Source organism: Callithrix jacchus, chromosome 7 (genome assembly GCF_049354715.1).
Source record: "Callithrix jacchus isolate 240 chromosome 7, calJac240_pri, whole genome shotgun sequence".
In the NCBI taxonomy this organism is placed as follows: domain Eukaryota; kingdom Metazoa; phylum Chordata; class Mammalia; order Primates; family Cebidae; genus Callithrix; species Callithrix jacchus.
In genome coordinates, this window is record NC_133508.1 from 76613519 (window position 1) to 76636011 (window position 22493).

The window sequence follows — 22493 nt, forward strand, 5'->3', positions numbered from 1 at the left end:
GAACTGTAGCTTGTTTAGCAGTGAAAGCTTACAAATACAAATGAAATATGGAAAAAGAGAGCCAAAATCCCATGAAGCTCTATTATTAAGCATTTAAGATTAGTAAATGTTCACAAACCCTGGCAGCCTCTAGAGATGTGTACTTTATCTCTCTGTAAACAGTGGTCTCAACCTGAAGGAACAGGTATGAAGGAACATGTTTTATAACAGAACTGAGTGGTATCTATTCATGGAAGGTAGCTTGGGAGTTTATTGCATTCCTTGCCTTTCCCCCTGGGTTTATAGTGTGGTAGATTACATATATGAGAGTCTGTCCTTGATCAGTATGTGTAATGGAACAGGACAGCAATTCAGATATTAGTTGATGGTGTCCTAACATCAGGGAAAGTATGTTGATTGCTTATGGTCTGCTCTATTTGTGAGTAAAACATAGACCTGGAGGCTTCTGCTGCTGCTCCAGGCCAGGGAATGGAAAGATTTGGTTGGTTGCCATTCTCATTTTTTTTCCTTTGATTCTCTGAAACAACACTCTGGCAAGTGATTGGGCCCACAGAGACCAGAGCCTGTACATGGAGAAGAATGGACAGAGATTATATTGTCTTCCTTACTTTATCTTGTGAGCCACTTATCTCTTCCACAGGGAGGACAATGTGTTAACTTGAGATAATTCTGGCATGCTGTCATCTTTGGGGGAGTCATAATTGCTGTGGTCATTTTAGGCAGCTTCAAGGGAGTTGAGTTCATTCAGCTTCAGTTACCTGAACTGAATTCACTTACCTGAATTGATGCTTTCATGAAATGGAATCTTTCCAAGTGAAAGCTTTGATTGAAATTTCACTGAATCGTTTTCATGAGATCACTTATGGTCTCAAGTACTTTATGTAGAGGTGCATTGACTGTGACTTATTGGCAACTTTTAGCACCCTTGTCCCTCTGGAGTTTTGGAATGCTATTTGTGAGGTTCATAACTTCATAAATATTTATTGAACACCTACTACCTGCCAGGTAGTAGTCTAGATTATGATAGAGTATATAATAAGGAACAAGCTATATAAGGTCCTTTCTCTCTTGGAGCTTACTTTCTTTAGGATATTAGACATTGAATTAGGCTAGTTCAGATAAGATAGTACTTATGAAAGATCTGTAACAAGTTCTTTTGGATGTGTCTAGTGTCCTTCCCTATTGCATGTCCAGATCTTTCTCATCTTCATTTGAAGCTGGCTCAAATAGCAGCTTCTCCATCATATCCTTATCTGATCCTTCCAGCTGATCTATTCTTCCCCTCTTTGAAATCTCATGCCTATCAGCAACTTTCTTATGTCACCTTAAAATTTTTTTCTACTTGTTTCATATGTTAAGTCTTCCCTATTAGACTATAAATTATTGAGGGCAGGTCGGGTACAGTGGCTCACACCTGTAATCCCTGCACTTTGGGAAGCTGAGGCGGGTGAATTACTTGGGGTCAGGAGTTGGAGACCAGCCTGGCTAACATAGTGAAACCTAGTCTCTACTAAAAATACAAAAAATTACAGGCACATGCCTGTAATCCCAACTACTTGGGAGACTGAGACAGGAGAATTACTACTTGAACCCAACGGGGCGGAGCTTGCAGCGAGATGAAATCCTGCCACTGCACTTCAGCCTGGGTGACAGAGCAAGACTCTTCTGAAAAGAAAAATTATTGAGAACAGAGAAAATACTCTATTCATCTTGGTTTGGGATATTTCACATGCAGGCAGCAGGATGTCATGGGGAAAAAAACACTGAACTTACAGCCATAAGATGAATTGAATACTGGCTTCTCTGTTCACTGGCTGTATGACTAGGCAAGTCATTGAACTTCTCTGAAACTAAGTTTTCTATCTCTAAGTGTGTAGTAATCATCCTTCTGTTCCTGAATAGTTGTCAGGAGGCCCAAACTGAGATAATATATGGGACTATCCTTTGCAAATTCTAACTCTACACACTGTAGCATAGCAAATATTCAGGAAGTATTTGAATGAGTAAGCATTTACTTTAGTGAACACCTTTTCCTGAGCAGTTCTCTTGCTTAATGAGGTCTTTTGATTGTGTAAATATGTTAGACTACTTATCTGATTTTTTTGTATTGCTCCATTTTGCAGATGACGTCTAATTTTATTAAATTATTCTGTTCCTAGGATTGGCATCCTCTTCATCCACCTTTGGGTGACCAGGAATTTTCTGTTTTTTTTTTTTTCTTTGTAGGTGCTATGTAATATTTAAATAACAAATGACACTTGATTCGTTTCAGCAGGTGATACATTATGGCTGACATGCAAAATCTGGTAGAAAGATTGGAGAGGGCAGTGGGCCGCCTAGAGGCAGTATCCCATACCTCTGACATGCACCGTGGGTATGGAGACAATCCTTCAAAAGGTAAGCAGTTCATAGCCCAGCAGAATGCTTTCTTCGAGTGTCTTGGTCTGAAAATTTTCTATTATTCTCTCCTTTGGAGCTAACTTCCCAAAACACTTAATCTAGAAAGTTTATCTTTTGTAATTTTATTGCTGTGAACAGATAAGAGAGGAAATGACTTGTACACAGAGGCCTGTGGTTAAGCTATTTTAACACAAGAACTTCCTGCTTATGTAATATTTCCTGTTCTTTCTTGGCAGAATGACTCCACTGTAAGTCAAATGACAAGTGATAATAAAATTCCTCTCTCCAAATGACTGGCAAATTGGCCATTTTGCACATGTACCAATTGAAACATAGAATGTTAACACTAAAAGAAACCTTGGAGGATCATTTTGTTTATTTTCATTTTATAGATAAAGAAAATTAAGCTCGGAGAGGAAAAGGGATTTAGTTAGGGTCACACAACCAGTTAGTGGTGAATTGGATAGAACCCAGGTTTCCCTACTCCTGTTCCAGTATCCTCTTGACCTTGCCTCCTTTTTTTTTCATTTTTTTTCCATATGCTGCTTACACAGCACCCACTTTCACATAGAAGCACATTTTAAAGCTCCTTCTGATGCATGGCTGATTCTTCATGGTGTGTTTGTCTTTAGCAGGAGCAGCTCCCTATGTTCAGGCATTTGACTTGCTGCTTGCCGGTCCTGGGGCAGAGTACTTGAAGATCAGTAAAGAGATTGGGGGAGACGTGCAGAAACATGTAAGGATGTTTTGCCTTTTTCCCCTTCTTTTAAGGATTGAGGGCTTTCTTCAGTCAGCCAAGGAGCTCATCCTTGGTTTAAGAGTTCCTTGAGAAGTTCCTCTTGGTTTGGGGCATTACACATGTTCTTTTTCTTCTACCTGTGCTGAGGAGTTCAGTCCAGCCATAGAAATGATTCCTCATGTTTTTCTAGGCCCCTTGCTTTTATCACATATTTATACAGAGAGCTTACTTGGTATATAAAATATGGTTCTGTTCATCTTTGTAGTGAAGAATATGCACCAGTTTGATCCCAATGTATTATATAATCAAACCTACAGTGGCTTATTTAAAGGAGTCATTATCATGACTTAGCATTTATAAAACTATGCTTGATAGTTATTAGTTATGCTAATGTGGGTTATTTTCACACTTACCCACAGCAAGAATATGAAGTAGGCAACGACAGGTGCCTTTCCACCCACCTTCCTTTATGCCTCACTACCACCACCACCCCCCAGCCATCCCACACTCACATATACATTCTGCCTCTATTTTTGGGACCCAAAAATATTCCTGCTAGTTCACGGAATGATCTCTCATTAATAGTAACCATGTTTGGGATCTTCCTCACCTAAACCTTTCACCAAGACTGGCTGCTTGGCTTTTGGAAAATCTTATTTTGAGCCTCTCAAATACCATCTGTTGCCAGTGGTCTTAGCTCTAGAGTGTGGGACTGGGACTTTAGTAAGGGTCTGGAGGCTTGCATTTTTACTTTACACAGTTCTATAACATTTGAAAAAAACCTTAAAACATTTATCATTTGTATTTTAAAAATGCAAATCCAGAAAAAATAGATTACTTTCTTTGAATTTTTTGTATTTTAATAATGCTTTAGTCTCATGTTTCTTAAATTCTTTTGACTGTGAATGACCCTTAGAAAGAAAGAACCTATTTATAACTGAGATAAAAGTTTCACAAAATGATATTTATTTTTTTTCCATACATATTCTGTTTATGTAGCAAAATGATATTTATACTACTCTGCTGTACTGATTTTTTTTTTAACTTTTTATTTGGAAATAACTTTAAGTTGGTGCACTACACTCATACTTTTTTTCTATTAAGCTCACTAAATTGATTTTGTTATTTATTAATGGGTCATGATATCTAGCATTTGAGAGAAAGCTTTAACCTAAAGGAGCAAATACCTTGAGAGTTTTAGGCATAAATTTAGGGCTTTGCCTTTATTCCTGTCTCCAATTTTTGAGAAAAGAAAGGGTTTTTTTGTTTGTTTGTTTGTTTTGATGGTTGGTTGTGTGTGTTTGTTTTTGTTTCTTTTTCTTTTTCTTTTGCCTTTGTGAAATAGGAAGGACTTTTCACCGCACAGTATCACAATGCATGTGTAGTAGCTAAGATAACTTCATGTAAGGCCAGGTGATTATCTGATTAACTTCATTTCCAGCTCTGGATTTGTATCCCTGGTGAGTTCCAACAGGAACAGTAGTATATGTAATTCTGCTATCAGTCCCTGGAATCTGGAATACATGAGGAGGATAAAGTGAAGTGCCTGGGTTGCTATCACAGTACATGAAAGTAGAGGTTTCAGGTTGTTCTTATCAAGACCTCTCCAGTTATAATGTGTCATCAATAGCTGATTCTTCTTTCTGGCAGGCGGAGATGGTCCACACAGGTTTGAAGTTGGAGCGAGCTCTTTTGGTTACAGCGTCTCAGTGTCAACAGCCAGCAGATGTAAGTTCACTACTAGTTGGTTTTATTTTGGTTTGATGCTCAGGATGAGTTGAGAGATTTTTGTTAAGCTATTACCACATCTTAAAATAGACCTACTAGGCTCATGATGATATATGTTCATACCAAGTTCCAGAGGTAGAGCCAGACTTCAAGTGCCTTAATGGGAATGTGCTGCTGAGTACTTAATGGTCTTTACTGGCTTTTTCTCTGTCATTTTGCATAGGACTGTGGTTATCCCTGGGACTCAGCTTGCCTGCCTCTTTGCTGAGCCCACATTCATCATAGTGTCTCCCTTTAAAGCCCTTTAAAGATGATTCTCTTGCTTCACTGCGGATGGGCTTTAGTAATGCTGCTGTGGAGATCTTAAAACTCCTGCAGTATTGCTTCTTCTCTCATTCTTCACAGGTTGGGAGACTCTCCCTTTAATTTTACTCCCACCTCAAAATTTTATGGTGTAAGACATGAAAAGTTGAATTTAGATTCAACTTTTAGATTTAGATTTTTCTTGGAGGCAAAGATAATAGGATTCCTTCTTTCGCATTTGGTTTTCCTAGTTACAGAGGAACAATAAAGCAAGTTGTCCTAAATGCTGTATTAAAACTCTTGACCCTCAGCATGCCCAGATAATATAAAAATAGTGCAAGATAATGTCAAAAAAAATCCCAGCACTTTGGGAGGCTGAGGCAGGAGGATCACTTGAGCCCAGGAGTTGGAGACCAGCCTGGGCAACATAGGAAGACCTTGCTTCCTCTACTAAAAGTTAAAAGAAAAAAACAACAACAGGCATGGTACATGCCTCGAGTCCCAGCTACTTGAGGCTCTGAAATGGGAGGAACATTTGAGCCTGAAAGTTTGAAGTTGCAGTGAGCCATGAACATGGGTGATAGAGCAAGATCCTGTCTCAAAAAAAAAAAAAAAAAAAAAAATGTATATGTGTGTGTATATAATCTAATTCTAATATATAGAATTAGATTGTGATTCTTAATCTGTCCCAAATGGTTAAGATATGAGAATTGAGATGTTCAGGAAATGGAGTTTTGGAGGAAGGGTGAAAACACAAACAAAATTTATCCATTTTGCTAAGGTACCTGGTTGAATACTAAGCCCCTAATTGTTTTATTTTATTTATGTTTAAAAACAAATTCTTTTTTTTAGTCAGGGTGTTGTTTTGTTACCCAGACTGGAGTGTAGTAGTGTAATCAAAGCTCACTGAAGCCTTGACCTCCCAGGCTTAAATGATCCTCCCAGCTCAGCCTCCTGAGTAGTCTTAACTACAGGTGTGCACCACCATGCTTGGATTATTTATTTATTTTTGAGGTAGGGTCTCATTCTGTTGCCTAGGCTGGAGTGCAGTGGCAGGATCTTGGCTCACTGAGATCTCCACCTCCCAGGCTCAAGTGATTCTCCCACTTCAGCCTCCCGAATAGCTGGGACTACAGGCATGTGCCACCATACTCAGCTGATTTTTGTATTTTTGTAGAGATGAGGTTTCACTGTGTTGCCCAGGTTGATCTTGAACTCCTAGACTCAAGTGATCTGCCCCCCTCAGCCTCCCAAAGTGCTGGGATTACAGGCATGAGCCACCGTGCCTGGCCCTCATTCTTTTTATTATTTGTAGAGACAAGAGTGTGCTGTGTTGTCCAGTCTGGTCTCAAACTGCTGGTCTCAAGCAGTCTTCCTGCCTTGGCCTTCCAAAGTGCTGGATTACAGGCGTGAGCCACCACGCTCAAGCCTAAGCCCCCAGTTGCATTTGTTTCATCAGTTCTTTACTCAGCAGCTACTTAATGGCTAGCAGTGCATTGAGGGCTTTAATTATGATAAAAGAGCTCTTGTTTTTGAAGAATTAATGAGAAAGAAAAACATTCACATGGGTCCATTAATAGTTGGTGTTGGTGAGTGATAAAATGCCAAAATTGGTTATGCTGACAAATGCTGTAGGAGGCTGGTGTGGCTGGGGTTGGAGGACCCTCATGAAGGATGAGGAAAATTTGGAATCATGGAAAAAGAAGAGAATATCATTAGTAAGGCAAAGGAATGATGTCCTGAGTACGTCCTATGAGTGGAACAGAAAAGAGACAAGTCACTGAAATGGAGGTATTGTGTTATAGCTGAAGTATGGGTCCTGATCATGAAAAATCATACAGTACAGCCTGAGGACTTGGAACTCTATGAGGAGAATGAAATGATGAACAGTATTTTAGCCTTAGGAATCAGGACAGGACTGCTGAGGTTTATTTGGGTACTCACTAGCATCCACAGATAATTCTGGCCTTCAGGATCAGAAGGCATAGAAATCGTTGTGGAATAATGTTAACCTGAATCTTTTCTTGCATCTTTTCCTAGAACAAGCTTTCTGATTTGTTGGCACCCATCTCAGAGCAGATCAAAGAAGTAATAACCTTTCGGGAGAAGAACCGAGGCAGCAAGTTGTTTAATCACCTGTCAGCTGTCAGTGAAAGCATCCAGGCCCTGGGCTGGGTGGCTATGGTGAGTACCACAGATTCCTGGGCTAGGGGTGGGTATAGACTGTAAGAGGGAAGGCAGTATGGTTGGAGAGGTCCTGAGTCACTGACAGCATCTCTCTTTCTAGGCTCCCAAGCCTGGCCCTTATGTGAAAGAAATGAATGATGCTGCCATGTTTTATACAAACCGAGTCCTCAAAGAGTACAAAGATGTGTAAGTTCAGCCTTTTATTTTCTTTTCTTTCCTTTTTTTTTTTGAGACAGTGTCTTGTGTTGTCACCCAGGCTGGAGTGCAGTATGCACAGTCACAACTCACTGCAGCCTCAACCTCCCAGCTCAAGCAATCCTCAGTCCCCCAAGTAGCTAGGACTTCAGGCACACTCCACCATGCCTGGCTCATTTTTTAATTTTTTTGTAGCGATGAGGTCTCACTGTTTCCCAGGGTGGTCTCTAATGATTCTCCTGCCTTGGCCTCCCAAAGTGCTGGGATTACAGGTGTGAGCCACTTTGCCCAGCCAAGTTCAGCCTTTTCTCAAGGGGTAAAGGATAAACCCAGTTGGTTACTTGCTGGAGTAGCACTTTGGAGTTAATGAAGTTAACTCTGGAGTTAACGAAGGCTGCCCTTAGCCACTGTGCTAGTTTTATCTCAGGGCTGCTTTCTGGAGAGCTTTACAGATACTGGCTCATAGCTGCATTTGCGCAGGAAATGTTTCTGCTTCCACTTCTGCTTTCTATCCTTTGTTGATAGAGGCCCTTTTAGTCTTCTGATCCTTACCCTTCCGGGTTTAGGAAGTTTTGCTGGCAATAACATGAAGTAATGCTCTTTATATAAGATTTTGTTTTTTTGTTGAGAATTTGTTATTGACCCAGTGGCAAAGGGTTCAGTAGGACTTAATAGAAATTTTTCATGCAGTCAGTTAAAGTGAGAGTAAGGCTGCCTAGCCAATGCAGTATTAAGAGGGTAGCCATTGTATGTCTACCCACATATGTCTACCAGTCCTGACTTCTCCATTGCTGGTTTTGAGCTGAAATGATTACAGACAAAATTTATTAAGTTGCATATCTACCCAACCCCTTCCTTTCTTCAGTCCTTCATCAAGCAACAACCATTTATTGAGTAACTACTCTGTGTAAGGAATACTACACTTTCCTGTGAGTGAAATGTGTCCTGGAACAACAGGCACTTCATTATCCTTCTAGCAACGTGGAATTAAACATGACAGTGTTTTCATATATCCCACATTACCCCATCACTTTACAGTGGAGGAAACTAGGTCTTAGGTTAAATAACCTTCCCAGATAATATACAAGAAGAGAGGGGGCTTGAACCATAGGTACAGTGCTATTTCTAAAATTTAATGCTAATTGTTTCCTCCTAAAGTTTTTAAGTTTGCTTTTGGTGGGGGTGGGCATCCTTTGATATAAGGCACTATCTCATAAGGCAGTTAAGTTTCTTAGTCTTAAGAACGTAGAGTTCCAGTGATACCTAAGAGCTCTCCTCTCTACCAGAATGTCTGCTTTTATCAGTTTTACATATTAGGTTGTGTTTAAGGTCTGCTTTGAAAAAGGTTTCGATAAGCAGCAGTGGTCAAAAGAAAAAAAGAAAAAGGTTTTGGTACTTACAACAGTTTGAGAAACATTGCTCTGAGAGACAGAAAGAGATAGAATCCAGACTCTCTATCCTAGTGGAGTTTGGTCTGATTAGGGTAATAGACTAGGCTATATATACATAGAAGCTTGTGATGAGAGAAAAGCTGCCATTGAGCAGAGCCTAGGAAACACCAAAGATAGAAGAATGTGAGCTCATAGGAAAGAAGGGTCTGGAATCACCATTGTAATGTACCCTGACCACCTGTGACAAGTTCTTCTTTAATCCTCCCAGGGATAAGAAGCATGTAGACTGGGTCAAAGCTTATTTAAGTATATGGACAGAGCTGCAGGCTTACATTAAGGAGTTCCATACCACTGGACTGGCATGGAGCAAAACGGTTAGTGAACCTTTCCTCCTTCCCTCCCTCCTACTCTTTCTCTCTCCAGGGTGGGGTCCACAGGTATCTTAGACTTGAGCACTACCAAAGTCTGTGAAGAAATGCTAGTTTTTTCAGTGGAGGGGAGAAAGAAAGGGAAAAAAAGAATAAAGGAAGCAAGGATCAGAGGAGAAAGAATATTCAGTGGTATTCAATTTCAATAAACAGGTCAGGGACAGTGATTGATGCTGGGTGGGCAGACACACACAAATGAGTTGTACTGTCCCAGCCTAAGGAGCTTAAAAATACAAATGAAAACCCCCAGTACAAATCACCAAGGCAAATGCTCTAATAAAGATACAGACTCTAGAGTATGAGGAAGAGAAGAGTGCTTCTCACTAGGAGAGATTGTGCTTTGAAGGTGTATACTCTTCTGTGAGACTTGACGGAAGTGTAGGGCAGTGAGAAGTGGGATACTGCAAAGGCAGAGCTTAAAAATAAATGCAGACTAAATGTAGAGATTGGTCATCTCTGGCTTTAATAAGGGGAAATGGTCAGATTTTTTTTGGAGAAAAGGCTGGAAAGGAAGGTAGGCTGAGACTTTGGAATGAGGTAGTTGAGCAAGGGAGTGATAATGATCCAATATGTCTTTAAAAGAGTCTCGGTATATAGGTTAGGGATAAGGACTCATGCTCAGATTATGAAAGTGATCGTGGTGTTTGGGGGATAGCAGAAAAAATTTGCAGGAGATAGCACCAAGATAATAGAAAGATTTGATAAGGCTGCAGTAGTTGGAATCCTCAAAGAAGATTGAATAGTCTTGGATGGTAACGTCTTTCACTGAACTAGAGACAAGGGGATGATTATACAGGGAGGGGAGCAGACAGGAAATGATGAAATCAGTTCCAAACCTGTTGAATCTGAGGTACTGGTAACACACAAAGGAATATGTCAACTAGATTTATGGAAATAGTTTTTAGAGCTGGAATCAGGTGAGGTCAAAGACAAAATGTGATGGTCAAGAAATAGAACCGAGAGCTGGATCCTTGGGTAAGGATGAGAAGGCATAAAGCCAAGTTGGGTATGGGTAGGATGCATTAATCATTGCCTGAAAGGCTGTAGTGGGTACCCTATGTGCACTGGCCACATGTAGGGCGCTACTGGGGATGGTATAGAGGGGAAGAAAGGATGACGATGTTACCTGCACTTATCATTCCAGGGGCCCGTGGCAAAAGAGCTGAGTGGACTGCCATCTGGACCCTCTGCTGGATCAGGTCCTCCTCCCCCTCCACCAGGCCCCCCTCCTCCGCCAGTCTCTACCAGTTCAGGCTCAGATGAGTCTGCTTCCCGCTCAGCGCTGTTTGCGCAGATTAATCAGGGGGAGAGCATCACACATGGTGAGTGAGCGCTTTGACGCGATCAGTCAGTACAGCAAATTGTGTGAGCCAGACTCCACCAACCAGAACCCAACAGCTAGTGTACAAACCACAACCCTGGCTTGTGTGGGGGGGACTCATTCGCTGTGTCCTGATCCTTTAAGGGACAGCAAAGCTGGCTTAAATGGAAATTGAAAATGATGATCACAGTTAGAGGAAGCCCTCTGCCCCATGGGAAAGTGACTTAATATTAGGTAGCATATATAAAGTACACTCTTGTGCCAAGGCACAGAGCTGGCAGTTTTCCCCAGAGCTTTTTCTGTGGCACCACGTGGCTTCTGGGAAGGCATTGTGTTAGGGAGTTAACTTCCTCAGAAGATGCATATTGATTACATGGAAAATTTGCATAAGAGTGACCTAATGTTGGTACAGAGAAAGTAGATACCCTTAACACAGCTGGTAGAAGTCTGAGTTGTCCAGCCCACTTCTAGGAATCCACCTACAAAAATAACTGAAGAAGTTTTGTACAGTATTATTCATAGTAGCTAAAAATGGTGTAACCTAAATCCAACAGTAAGAGAAATGGTTAACTACCACATGTCCTCTTGATGAAATGTTATGCCACCATTACGTTTTTTTTCTACAGTGAACCATGTAATATTTAAGAAAAAAATTAGTATGTAAATTACAATCACAAGGAATAGTAGAGATTAAAAGGCCATTCGGTATTGGTTATATAGTTAACATAGATCAGGCCATGTTCAAAGCAAGGTGTGTGTCAGCCTGCTGTGGGAGATTATGGATTATTTTTCCCTTAAAACATAAAAGAAATATATTTTTACTTTTATTTTCTATTTTTTTTTTTTTTTGAGACGGATTCTCACTTGGTCGCCCAGGCTGGAGTGCAGTGGCGTGATCTCGGCTCACTACAACCTGTGCCTCCTGGGTTCAAGCAATTCTCCTGCCTCAGCCTCCTAAGTAGCTGGGATTACAGGTGCACACTGCCAGATCAGCTAATTTTTTTGTACTTTTAGTAGAAACTAAAAATACACCATGTTGGCCAGGCTGATCTCAAACCTCTGACTTCAGGTGATCCACCTGTCTCGACCTCCCAGTGTGTTGGAATTATAGGCGTGAGTCACCATGCCTGGCCTAGAAAGCTATTTTTAGAAACTACAGGTTAACGTGAGAAAGTTTTTAAGTGTCAGATGGTTGAACCAAATTTGTTAATATATGATTATAATCAACAAAACCAAATATATAGAGAAAATGATATTGTAGAGCCACAAATGCCAAAACTGACTGGGGGGGGTGGGGGAAGTAGAGTTAGTTGTGCACAGTGAGAGTTTTTTTTTAAGTTTTACTGTCACTTATTTTTCCTTCCTTATTGTTTTAGAAACTACATATTTGTCCATATATGATAGGTCTTTCTAGATCTTTCTCTGTTCATTTATATATCCTTATCCCCACCCACAATAGACATACATATTCCATGTTGTTTTTAATGGAACCATATAATTTAACCTTGGGGAGAAAAGAAATTAGAAAAGAACTTCTCCAAAACTGCTTGCAAGAGAACATCTTTAAGGCTCTGGTTTTTGGCTTTGAATTTTCTGTTAAGGATCTTTAACATGATGATAGCAGAAGCTGGTTATTATTCAGCTCAAAGGTCTAGTATGAAGGACAGGAACAAGGTAGCTGTTGTTCTTACAGCCCTGAAACACGTATCTGATGACATGAAGACTCACAAGAACCCTGCCTTGAAGGCTCAGAGTGGTCCAGTACGCAGTGGCCCCAAACCATTCTCTGCACCTAAACCCCAAACCAGCCCATCCCCCAAACCAGCCACAAAGAAGGAGCCAGCTGTACTTGAACTGGAGGGCAAGAAGTGGAGAGTGGTGAGTTAGAAATACCTGGACTGGGGCAGGTATTTTCATTTACTTATTTTTTTGAGACAGTGATTTTGTCACCCAGGCTGGAGTGCAGTGGTGTGATCTCTGCTCACTGCAACCTCCGTCTCCTGGGGACAAGGAGTAGGAACGGGATTAAATGGAGCTTAGCTAGATGAGGGCAGAGTTCTGGCTTTAATTACAAGAACAAAAAGTTTGGGACAGCCTGCTTTTTTTGTTGTTGTTCAGTGTGTGGTCTGTGATGAGAAACCTGGGATATCTCTTTAATAGGAAAATCAGGAAAATGTTTCTAACCTAGTGATTGATGACACGGAGCTGAAACAGGTGGCTTACATTTACAAGTGTGTCAACACGACATTGCAAATCAAGGGCAAAATTAACTCCATTACAGTAGGTGAGTCCTTGTCACTATTCCATGAAAGCTCTGTCCCAGAACCCAAGAGGGCTAATACCACTTTAACCTACCCTAGTCTTAAAGATTCTTAAATATATATTACGTGACTTGTTCCCTTTCTTCTCCTAGATAACTGTAAGAAACTTGGCCTGGTATTCGATGACGTGGTGGGCATTGTGGAGATAATCAACAGTAGGGATGTCAAAGTTCAGGTAACTCGATAATTTGGCTCCTTCCTTTAGTCCCTGAGGAATTAATTGAAAGAGACATGGCAGACCCACAGATGTTGCATTAGTGGGAATCTGATTCTACAAAGGCTGTAAGCTGAGCTGCTTTGGATGTGGCAGAAGAGAGGTTGGCTCTACAAGCGAGTTCTTTCCAGGACCCATCCCACCCCACCCAAGTATCCAGTGTCTTGTGCACCTGTGAGCTTTTCATGTAGTTGCTGAGTCACGTGAAACAGGAAAGCTTTTCCTGCAACTTTCTGTTGTCCTCCCCAATGGCTGGGACTCAGTTCTCTTGGTTTACTCCGCAGGTAATGGGTAAAGTGCCAACCATTTCCATCAACAAAACAGATGGCTGCCATGCTTACCTGAGCAAGAATTCCCTGGATTGTGAAATAGTCAGTGCCAAATCTTCTGAGATGAACGTCCTCATTCCTACAGAAGGCGGTGACTTTGTAAGTTTCTTGATCTCTTTAGTAGTATGATATTAAAAACAGAAGGAACTGAAGATTTTTTGCCTTGGAGAAAGCTATTTTATGAACATTCTGCACTGAGTAGGTAAAAACCCAATAATGCACACCAAAAGCACACAGAAGTGAGGTAGTCCAGTGTAGTGGAGCTCCAGAGGGAAGGTGGTTTCTGCCGAAATGGAGCTCGAGGTAGCAAAAAAGAATGGGGATGAGCCATGGCACCTTGTCAAGCTGGTACTATAAGGCCATATGTACTATTATCTACACCCCATAGACTTAATAGTCTGTCCAAGATCCCAGATCACTGAACACTAGAACACGGTGTGGCTCTGTGGCTTTTCTTCTAGTACATCCTTCCCTGCTGCTGGAGTTAAGTGAAAGCAAGCATTGGGAGAGACATGTGAGATTTAGCCCCAGCTCTTCTTTAGCTTGGATTTAAACCTGCTGTCTCTTCTTTATTTGCAGAATGAATTCCCAGTTCCTGAGCAGTTCAAGACCCTATGGAATGGGCAGAAGTTGGTCACCACAGTGACAGAAATTGCTGGATAAGCGAAGTGCCACTGGATTCTTTGCCCTCCCTTCACACCATGGGATAAATCTGTATCAAGACGGTTCTTTTCTAGATTTTCTCTACCTTTCTGCTCTTAAAACTGCTTCTCTGCTTTGAGAAGCACAGCTACCTGCCTTCACTGAAATATACCTCAGGCTGAGATTTGGGGTGGGATAGCAGGTCAGTTGATCTTCTGCAGGAAGGTGCAGCTTTTCCATATCAGCTCAACCATGCCACCAGTCCATTCTGAAGGAACTGCCAACCAGGACTGATGATACATTTTAGCTTTGAGCTTTTGGGGGTTATTCTACCAACAAACAATCCATTGAAAAGAAAAGAGTCCCAGGAATTAACAGATCAGAATGTTCACACTGGTTATTTTTTTTTTTTTTTTTAGTATTTGTTCTGCTCAATGGTTAATCTTTTTCTAACAATGAGCATGAAGATAGCAGAAGCTGGTGTGTTTCCAGATGGTTCTTCTAACCAAACTAATTTTTTACTGTTGACAAGTGAGGCAAGGGTTGCACTGGACCAAAAGCTGAGGCTTGGCCATCTAGCATTCCACGCAAAATTGTTGCCTATAAGCATTCCTTTTATTCTCTATTCCATCCTGGGTCTGCCTCAACCATGACATAGGAGAGTCTCCGGTACTAGCTGCTGTGGCAGTGCTCTCACCCAGGGCAGTTAAACGAGCCTTGGACTCTTTCTTTCTCTGGGATTCCTGTCCAGCACCTTCTTACAGAGATGACTTAAAAGGAAAAACACACCATTCCAAGAAGTCTGGCATTCCTGAATCCTCCTTCCCTGCTAGGTGCCTGTCACCTGTCTTCACTGCCTCCTTTTCCCTGTCATGCTCATCAGCTATGGCTTCTGTCCAAGCACCTGAACAGAGGACTGAAACCTCCACTGCAGGCTGGTTTTAGGTCTTGATTTATGTAAGAATCTTGCACAGCACTGCTAATGTAAAGTTCAGTTTTTTCCCTCTAGGACAAACACCAAAATATGCAACTTTTTTTGGTGGGAAGAGAGATTGTCCTGTGATTTCTACCCATTTCCTGAGGCCTGTGGAAATAAACCTTTATGTACTTAAAGTTATACAGAAAATAGAATAAAGTTAATACTAAACTTGCTTAGTTGTTTACCTGTGATACTGGCTGTACAGAAATATAAAAAATGTTGAAAAGAAAAATAACACCAAGGATAAGAAACTACTCTTTATTTTAGACAACCTCATAAAATTATTTTCACATTTCCCTACTTCTTGCTCTTAATCCTCATCATTTAGTTGAAGAATAAGGCCTGAGAGAGAGAAAAGAAAACCATAATGGGTACACTTATCAGCACCAACGCCATTCTTTCATCAAGGCTTAGCTCATCGTTTCTCCAAACTAGCATTCCACAGAAATGTCTTCCAAAAAGCATTAAGTTTTCACAGAGTGGGGACTATGACTTCCATGCTCAAATAGTGCAGGAAATGGTAGATTAAGTTAGTTTTGTTTACTGTAACAGGAATTCTCAGAGTCCTTAGATTATGGGTTGATCTCCAGAAGGAGAAAGGGAGTATGTAGTATTTTCCAAGCTTTTTCAGCAAACAATTCTTTTCTCACAGAATACATCAGAAACAGTTTGGAGTATGCTGGTAAATATGTTTTGGGAATGGAAGTTAGAAAGCCTGATCTTTTTTCATATGGTTCCTTCCATTCTCTGCTAAAGCCAGCAACACAGTAGTTAACTCTAGCATCGAGACCACTAGTCATATTAAGAAAGGGCAGGTTGGTCAAGAATGGAATAGGAAGAACTAGCTGCCTCACTTTTCACTTTCATACCTACATTTTCCTCACTCCCTATCTAAGTTCTACAAGATGTACATTTCCTCTCTTAAGCAACTTAATGGGGTGCTACTTCCCTCCTTTTGTGACAAAGCAACTAATTCATCACTACCTGAGGAGACAAAGGGGTGGTGCAGAAGCAAGACTATAGGCCAGTGGGATTTGTCTAATAATTGATAAGATGATAGCACAGAGCAACATACTCAGAGAGGAAGGCAGCCTAAGAAATTATGCAGAAATAGCCAAGCAAGACTTCCAAGCACTGGTTAAGTCACCAGCAAAAAAAAGCATTTATGTGAGTACCTCAGGCCTGGGTACCCCTTTGCTTGAAATATGGCAAGACCTGGAAAAATGTTTGCCCTTAGAATCTATCTCATTGCTTTAATTAGTTGTCTCCTTTGGACCTGCGCACAGTTCTGGCATTGATCTGCAACAGTTTTAGTTTTTCTAAAACTGAGCTTGACCACATGAAAAGTTTGTAAAACAATCTCCATGGTAATTAAACTTGCATTCAACACCATATGGTGATAGAAGACAGCAAAGGATAAGATTCAGATCTTAGATCTTTCCAAGTAGGGCGTGTTAGATGATGATAAAAGGATTAGTTGCAAGCTGGATCTGAGCTCAGGCTTGGGCATGAAGGAAACTGTCTCCCACATGGTTTGGAAGAGTTAGGGGCTCCCTGAGCTCTATCGTGAACTGTGCGGGTTTCATTCAAGGAATGGTATGATGTGGGCATAAAACCATTCTTCAGACAGCTGAAGATGGTCCCCTTCTGTAGCTAGAAACACTAGCTGTCCTGCTTTGTCCATTTCCTTTAGCCCCAGGCGGTCCTGCAGAGGGAAAGGCCATAATTAGTCAAAAAGCTTAAGTTTTGGAGTAAATACATATGTTAACTTGAGATATATTGTCAAAATGCAGTATGTCCTGAGCATAAAAATTGAGGTTTATTTTCAAAAAATGCCAAAAAGGATCTCTCCCAGTTTTTTCTAAGTATTAAAAATATATATGCAATTGAGAATGCTCCATACAGAGTTCTAGATTCTGCTTTTTGAAAAGCTGCTCAGTCAGAAGACTACCGATACATGGGCAAGCCATGGACAATACTCCCTCAGGATGCCACAGGTAAGTGGGACTGAGCCAAAGCTAGGTAACTTAACAAACATATCCAACCCTTAGGTAACAAACCCTGGGACACTTTCATATTCTGCAGTTGAAAACATCATTACCCATAGCCTAGGTGCTGGAGAACAACTTCTGGTTGGGAAGATAAGCAGTTATGACAGTGCCAGAATGGTGCTTCTGCTGTGGCCAACATCATGTTGAGTTTCACAATAAGGACACATTCTTAGCTGTAATTTCTCAAACCTTTTTTTTATTTTCTTTTTTTTTTAATCAGATCCCAGCTTCCCTGTTTATTTCACCACCCAAGTTGAGGCACCCAATGTAAAAGAAAAGCTGAGAGGAAACAAATGGCCTCTGAAATAATATGGAGGAATTATAGAAGGTGATTGTTTCAGATGTAGTATTATGTATTTTGGAGAGTCTGTCTCCAATATAAAATCCTTAGGGCCAGGCGCGGTGGCTCACGCTTGTAATCCAAGCACTCTGGGAGGCTGAGGCAGGCAGATCACCTCAGTAAGGAGTTCCAGACCAGCCTGGCCAATATGGTGAAACCCCATCTCTACTAAAAATACAAAATATTCAGCACGGTGGTGTGTGCCTATAAGCCTAGCTACTTAGTGAGGCCGATGCAGAAGAATCACTTGAACCTGGGAAGCAGAGGTTGCAGTGAGCTGAGACAGCACCATTGCACTCCAGCCTGGGTGACAGAGCAAGACTCTGTCTCAAAAAAAAAAAAAAAAAAGAAATCCTTAAAGTGTGGAAGGCCCCAGAACTGGAGGTGGTGAAATACTGCAACTTCTGCTTAAGAAACAGGACCTATTGCTAAACAAAACTCACAACTCTAGTCCCGCTCAACCTCCTGCAGGAGCTTCCCTTGTCAATGCATAATTTACAAAAAGGATTTCACATCTATTAATGTTTAAAAGTAACCCCCTGGTTAGGAGTTAGAGACCAGTCTGACCAGCATGGAGAAACCCAGTCTCTACTAAAAATACAAAATTAGCTGGGCGTGGTGGCGCATGCCTGTAATCCCAGCTACTGTGGAGGCTGAAGCAGGAAAATCACTTAAACCCAGGAGGCAGAAGTTGCAGTGAGCTGAGATCATGTCACTGCACTCCAACCTGGGTGACAAGAGTGAAACTCTTGTCTCAAAAAAAACACAGTAACACCCCATTGGCCAGGCGCAGTGGCTCATGCCTGTAATCTCAGCACTTTGGGAAGCCCAGGCAGGTGGATCACCAGGCCGGCCATGACCATCCTGGCCAATGTTTCCACAACCCCATCTCTCCTAAAAATACAAAAATTAACCGGTGGCATGCACCTATAATCCCAGCTACTAGTGGGGCTGCGGCAGGAGAATTGCTTGAACCTGGGAGGCAGAGGTTGCAGTGAGCCAAGATTGAGGCACTGCACTCCAGCCTGGATGACAGAGCGAGACTCCATTTCAAAAAAAAAAAAAAAGGAATGCCCCTATGTTTTCGTCATGCATGGAGGCTTCCTGGATTTGTAGTGGCCTGCACCTCAGCAAAGGCAGCTAGTTTTAAACCTTTTTATCAAAAGGAGGGAATCAGAGATGAGATTTTTGTTGTTCTTGCTTGGAAACCATAAGGCTATAGTCAGGATGTAGTAGATTTCTGTAACCCAGTGCCTGATAAGCTAGAGCAACAATCAAGAGCCTAACAAGCTTTACCCATACTGGACATGAGTCAGGTGTTTCACGAGTGCCTAGTGCTCTGAGGTGTGCCAGGCAGGGCTCAAACACCACAGAACCTAGCAGCTTCAGGAGCTGGGAGCTGAAAAAGACAGCACCAACCTCCCAAAACAGCCTTCTCCATGCCGGTTACCTGTGTGTACAAGGTCGTCTCCTGTAAGGGAATGGTTTCCTTGGCTTGGCCACTTCTGTAAAATCCAAACCACTGCAGGAGAGACATAAGAAATAAGATCAGATCAGACACACAGCACATACTGCCAAAATAATTTGAGACTGGTTAGAAGCTAAGACTGCCAACAAAGTGAACCTCATAAAGCTATAGCAAGAAGGAAAAATGGATAGGGTGTGTCTGAGTCATCTGATGAATTAATCTTTCCAAGGGGCTGCTTTCCACTCCCCCAGAATTTCTCCTTCCCACATTTATTAAGCACTAAATGTGAAAAACTCCTGTGCTGAGCTCTAGACATTCAAGGATGTATATATAATCTGTTTCCAAAAAGCTTCCAGTCTAACAAGGCACAGAAGCAATTCACCATTGTGCACAGAGGTCAGCAAACTTCTATAAAGGCCAGATAGAAAATATTTTAGGCTTTAAGGGCCACATGGTTGCAACTACTCACTGCTGCCACTGTAACAAAAGCAGCCACAGACAATATGTAAAAAGTAACTAAAACTGTGTTCCAATGAGGACCCTGAAATTTCAATGTTACATAATGTTTCCATGTCAAAATACTTATGTCGAAATAAATTTTACATAATCTTTATATGTCAAGTTCTTTCCCCCAACCATTAAAAAATGTAAAAACTATTCTTCACTTGTGGGCCACACCAAAACAGGTAGCAGGATGGACTTGGCTTGTGGGCCACAATCGGCCAACCTCTGGTGGTGTGACATAATGTGATGAGTGTTCTAACAGAGGCTGATGATTCTACAAAAGGGATTACATTCTGGCTGGTTGTGGTGGTTCACGCCTGTAATCCCAGCACTTTGAAATCACGAGATCAGGCGTTTAAGACCAGCCTGGACAATGTGGTAAAACCCTGTCTCTACTAAAAATACAAAAATTAGCCAGGTATGTTGGCAGGCACCTGTAATCCCAGCTACTTAGGACACTGACGCAGGAGAACTGCTTGAACCCAGGAGAAGGTTGCAGTGAGCTGAGATCGTGCCACTGCACTCCAGCCTGGCTGACAGAGCAAGATTCTGTCTCAAAAAACAAACAAACAAAAGGGATCCCATTCTTCTTGGAATGGGATGGCATCCTGGCCTTGACAGATGAATAGGAATTGTCAGGTGGAGAAGCCAAGGAAGGGCATTCTAGAGACAGAAAAGCATGAACAACGGCATACGAGAGAAAAAGCACAAGTAGTACCATGTGGCTTGATCAAGAGTATATGAAGCATGCAGACAAGGAAGATTAGGCTGAAAAACAGGGCAAAGCCAGATTAAGGCAGACCTTGGAGGCCAAGCTTAGGAATTTACGTTTTGGGCTAGTGATTCTGAACCTTTTTTTGGGTCTCTGATCACTGGAAAATAGATTAAAATTATAGACCCTTCTCCAGAGAATGCAATTACATAATTTTGCAAGACTTTTGGGGTCAGGGGGTAGGAGATTACAACCTTCAGTGTCCCGTTTACAGATCTTAGGTGAAGAACCCTTGTTCTACACAAAAGTTGGTAGAAGGGACTGAAGGTTCTTGCCCCAACAGGCAGCTGTATTTTTTCATTTCATTTTATTTATTGTGTTCCATTTCATTATTTCATTTCATTTCAATTTCATTTTATTTTATTTTTGAGAGTGTCTCACTCTGTCACCCAGGCTGAAGTGCAGCGGCATGATCTTGGCTCAACAAAACCTCTGCCTCCTGGCTTCAAGTGATTCTCCTGCTTCAGTCTCCTGAGGAGCTGGAATTACAGGTGGCTACCACTACACCCAGCTAATTTTTTTTTTTTAATTTTGAGTAGAGATGGGATTTCACCAAGTTGGCCAGGCTGGTCTTAAACTCCTGACCTCAGGTGATCCACCTGCCTCAGTCTCCAGGAGTGCTGGGATTATAGGTGTGAGCCAATGTGCCCGGCCGGCAGGTATATTTTAATGCCATTTACTCTCCTGGCATGTGGCCTAAGTAGTGTCTCACCTCCGAATCTACAGGGTCCACAATGGAATCATTCAGGAATTTCACCATCACAAACTTCTTCAGGGCCATCATGTTTTTCTTGTAGGACTCATTGATACCCTGAAAGAAAGGCCAGCAACACATCAGGTCATTACCACCAGATACCAGCAGAGGGATTTCTTCTCCATGGGTCTGGGCTGTTTTGCAACTTCCTGTCCAGGATATAACTGCACAGCTTTAAAAAAAAAAAAAAACAACTTTATTTTAGATTCGGGGGTACATGTGCAGTTTTGTTACAAGGGTATATTGTGTGATGCTGAGGTTCGGGGTTCTGTTGATCCTTCCACCCAAATAGTGAACACAGTAACCAACAGGAAGTTTTTCAGCCCTGACCCCTCCCTCCCAGCTTTTGGAGTCTCCAGTGTCTACTGTTCCCATCTTTATATCCATGTATACCCAATGTTTAGCTCTCACTTGTAAGTGCTATTTGATCTGTTTCTGTGTTCATTTGCTTAGGATAATGGCCTCCAGGTACATCCATGTTGCCACAAAGAACATGATTTCATTCTTTTTTATGACTGTGTAATATTCCATGGTGTATATGTACCACATTTTCTTTATCCAGTCCACCATTGATGGGCACCTAGGTTGATTCCATGTCTTTGCTATTGTGAACAGTGCTGCAATAAACACAAGTGCAAGCGTCTTTTTGGTAGGACAATTTGTTTTCCTTTGGGTATATACCCAGTCATGGGATTGCTTATACAGCTTTTTATTTTTTTTTTTTTTTGAGATGGAGTTTCACTCTGTCACCCAGGCTGGAGTGTAGTGGCACGATCTCGGCTCACTGCAACCTCCATCTCCGGGGTTCAAACAATTCTACTGCCTCAGCCTCCCAAGTAGCTGGGATTAAAGGCGGCCACCACTATACCTAGCTAATTTTGTAGTTTTAGCAAAGACAGGATTTCACTACATTGGCCAGACTGGTCTCAAACTCCTAACCTCAGGTGATCTTTCTGCCTTGGCTTCCCAAAGTGCTGGGATTACAGGTGTGAGCCACCGTGTCTGGCCTTATACAGTCTTTTCTTACCATCCTACCTGACTGACATGCCACCAACATACAGGTACAACTATGAATCTACACCATACTCCATAAGTGTCCATCACGTGGGTAAGAGGCTTCTATCAGAGAAAGCCATGACAAAATAAGAAACTGCAAATTTTTAGTAGTTCTGCTAAACTATTCTATGTTGTTTTTGTTTGGTTTGTTTTTCCCCTCAAACTTTTAGTTTAAAAACAAAAATACCAAAAGACTCTCCAGATGACTCTTAATATAAACTGAGCCATCTAGTTTATCAGAACCTCCCAAACCATGCATGTGTCTAGGACATACTCAGTGCCTCCTGTAGTCTCTCTTCTACGTAAATCTCTTGAGAAAATCTGCCCCCAAACTGATCCATCAGGAAAGCTTCCCTCATGAAGATAGCAGC

General features: G+C 41.5%; 2 protein-coding genes across 13 annotated transcripts in view; one reads left to right on the top strand and one right to left on the bottom strand.

Annotated features, from left to right (window-relative positions):
• CAP1 (cyclase associated actin cytoskeleton regulatory protein 1) overlaps positions 1 to 15349 on the top strand; it is a 28285-nt gene extending 12936 nt beyond the window's left edge. For 3 of the 12 annotated variants that reach the window (XM_078331334.1, XM_009000961.4, XM_002750648.5), the window contains exons 2-13: positions 2273 to 2397; positions 3033 to 3136; positions 4790 to 4867; positions 7211 to 7354; positions 7458 to 7543; positions 9212 to 9317; positions 10516 to 10693; positions 12386 to 12570; positions 12853 to 12976; positions 13106 to 13188; positions 13512 to 13655; positions 14136 to 15349. In XM_078331334.1, the coding sequence (XP_078187460.1) occupies positions 2286 to 2397; positions 3033 to 3136; positions 4790 to 4867; positions 7211 to 7354; positions 7458 to 7543; positions 9212 to 9317; positions 10516 to 10693; positions 12386 to 12570; positions 12853 to 12976; positions 13106 to 13188; positions 13512 to 13655; positions 14136 to 14219 (1428 nt within the window). In that variant the 5' untranslated portion in view covers positions 2273 to 2285 and the 3' untranslated portion in view covers positions 14220 to 15349. The remainder of the gene's footprint in view (positions 1 to 2272; positions 2398 to 3032; positions 3137 to 4789; positions 4868 to 7210; positions 7355 to 7457; positions 7544 to 9211; positions 9318 to 10515; positions 10694 to 12385; positions 12571 to 12852; positions 12977 to 13105; positions 13189 to 13511; positions 13656 to 14135) is intronic. The other 9 variants (XM_078331336.1, XM_009000965.4, XM_054259190.2 and 6 more) reach the window with 3 other exon arrangements.
• Positions 15350 to 15421: 72 nt separating this feature from the next.
• PPT1 (palmitoyl-protein thioesterase 1) overlaps positions 15422 to 22493 on the bottom strand; it is a 31198-nt gene continuing 24126 nt past the window's right edge. The window contains exons 7-9 of the mRNA XM_002750651.7: positions 21025 to 21123; positions 19019 to 19090; positions 15422 to 16882 (exon numbers count right to left, since the gene is read on the bottom strand). Coding sequence (XP_002750697.2) covers positions 16760 to 16882; positions 19019 to 19090; positions 21025 to 21123 — 294 coding nt within the window. The 3' untranslated portion in view covers positions 15422 to 16759. The remainder of the gene's footprint in view (positions 16883 to 19018; positions 19091 to 21024; positions 21124 to 22493) is intronic.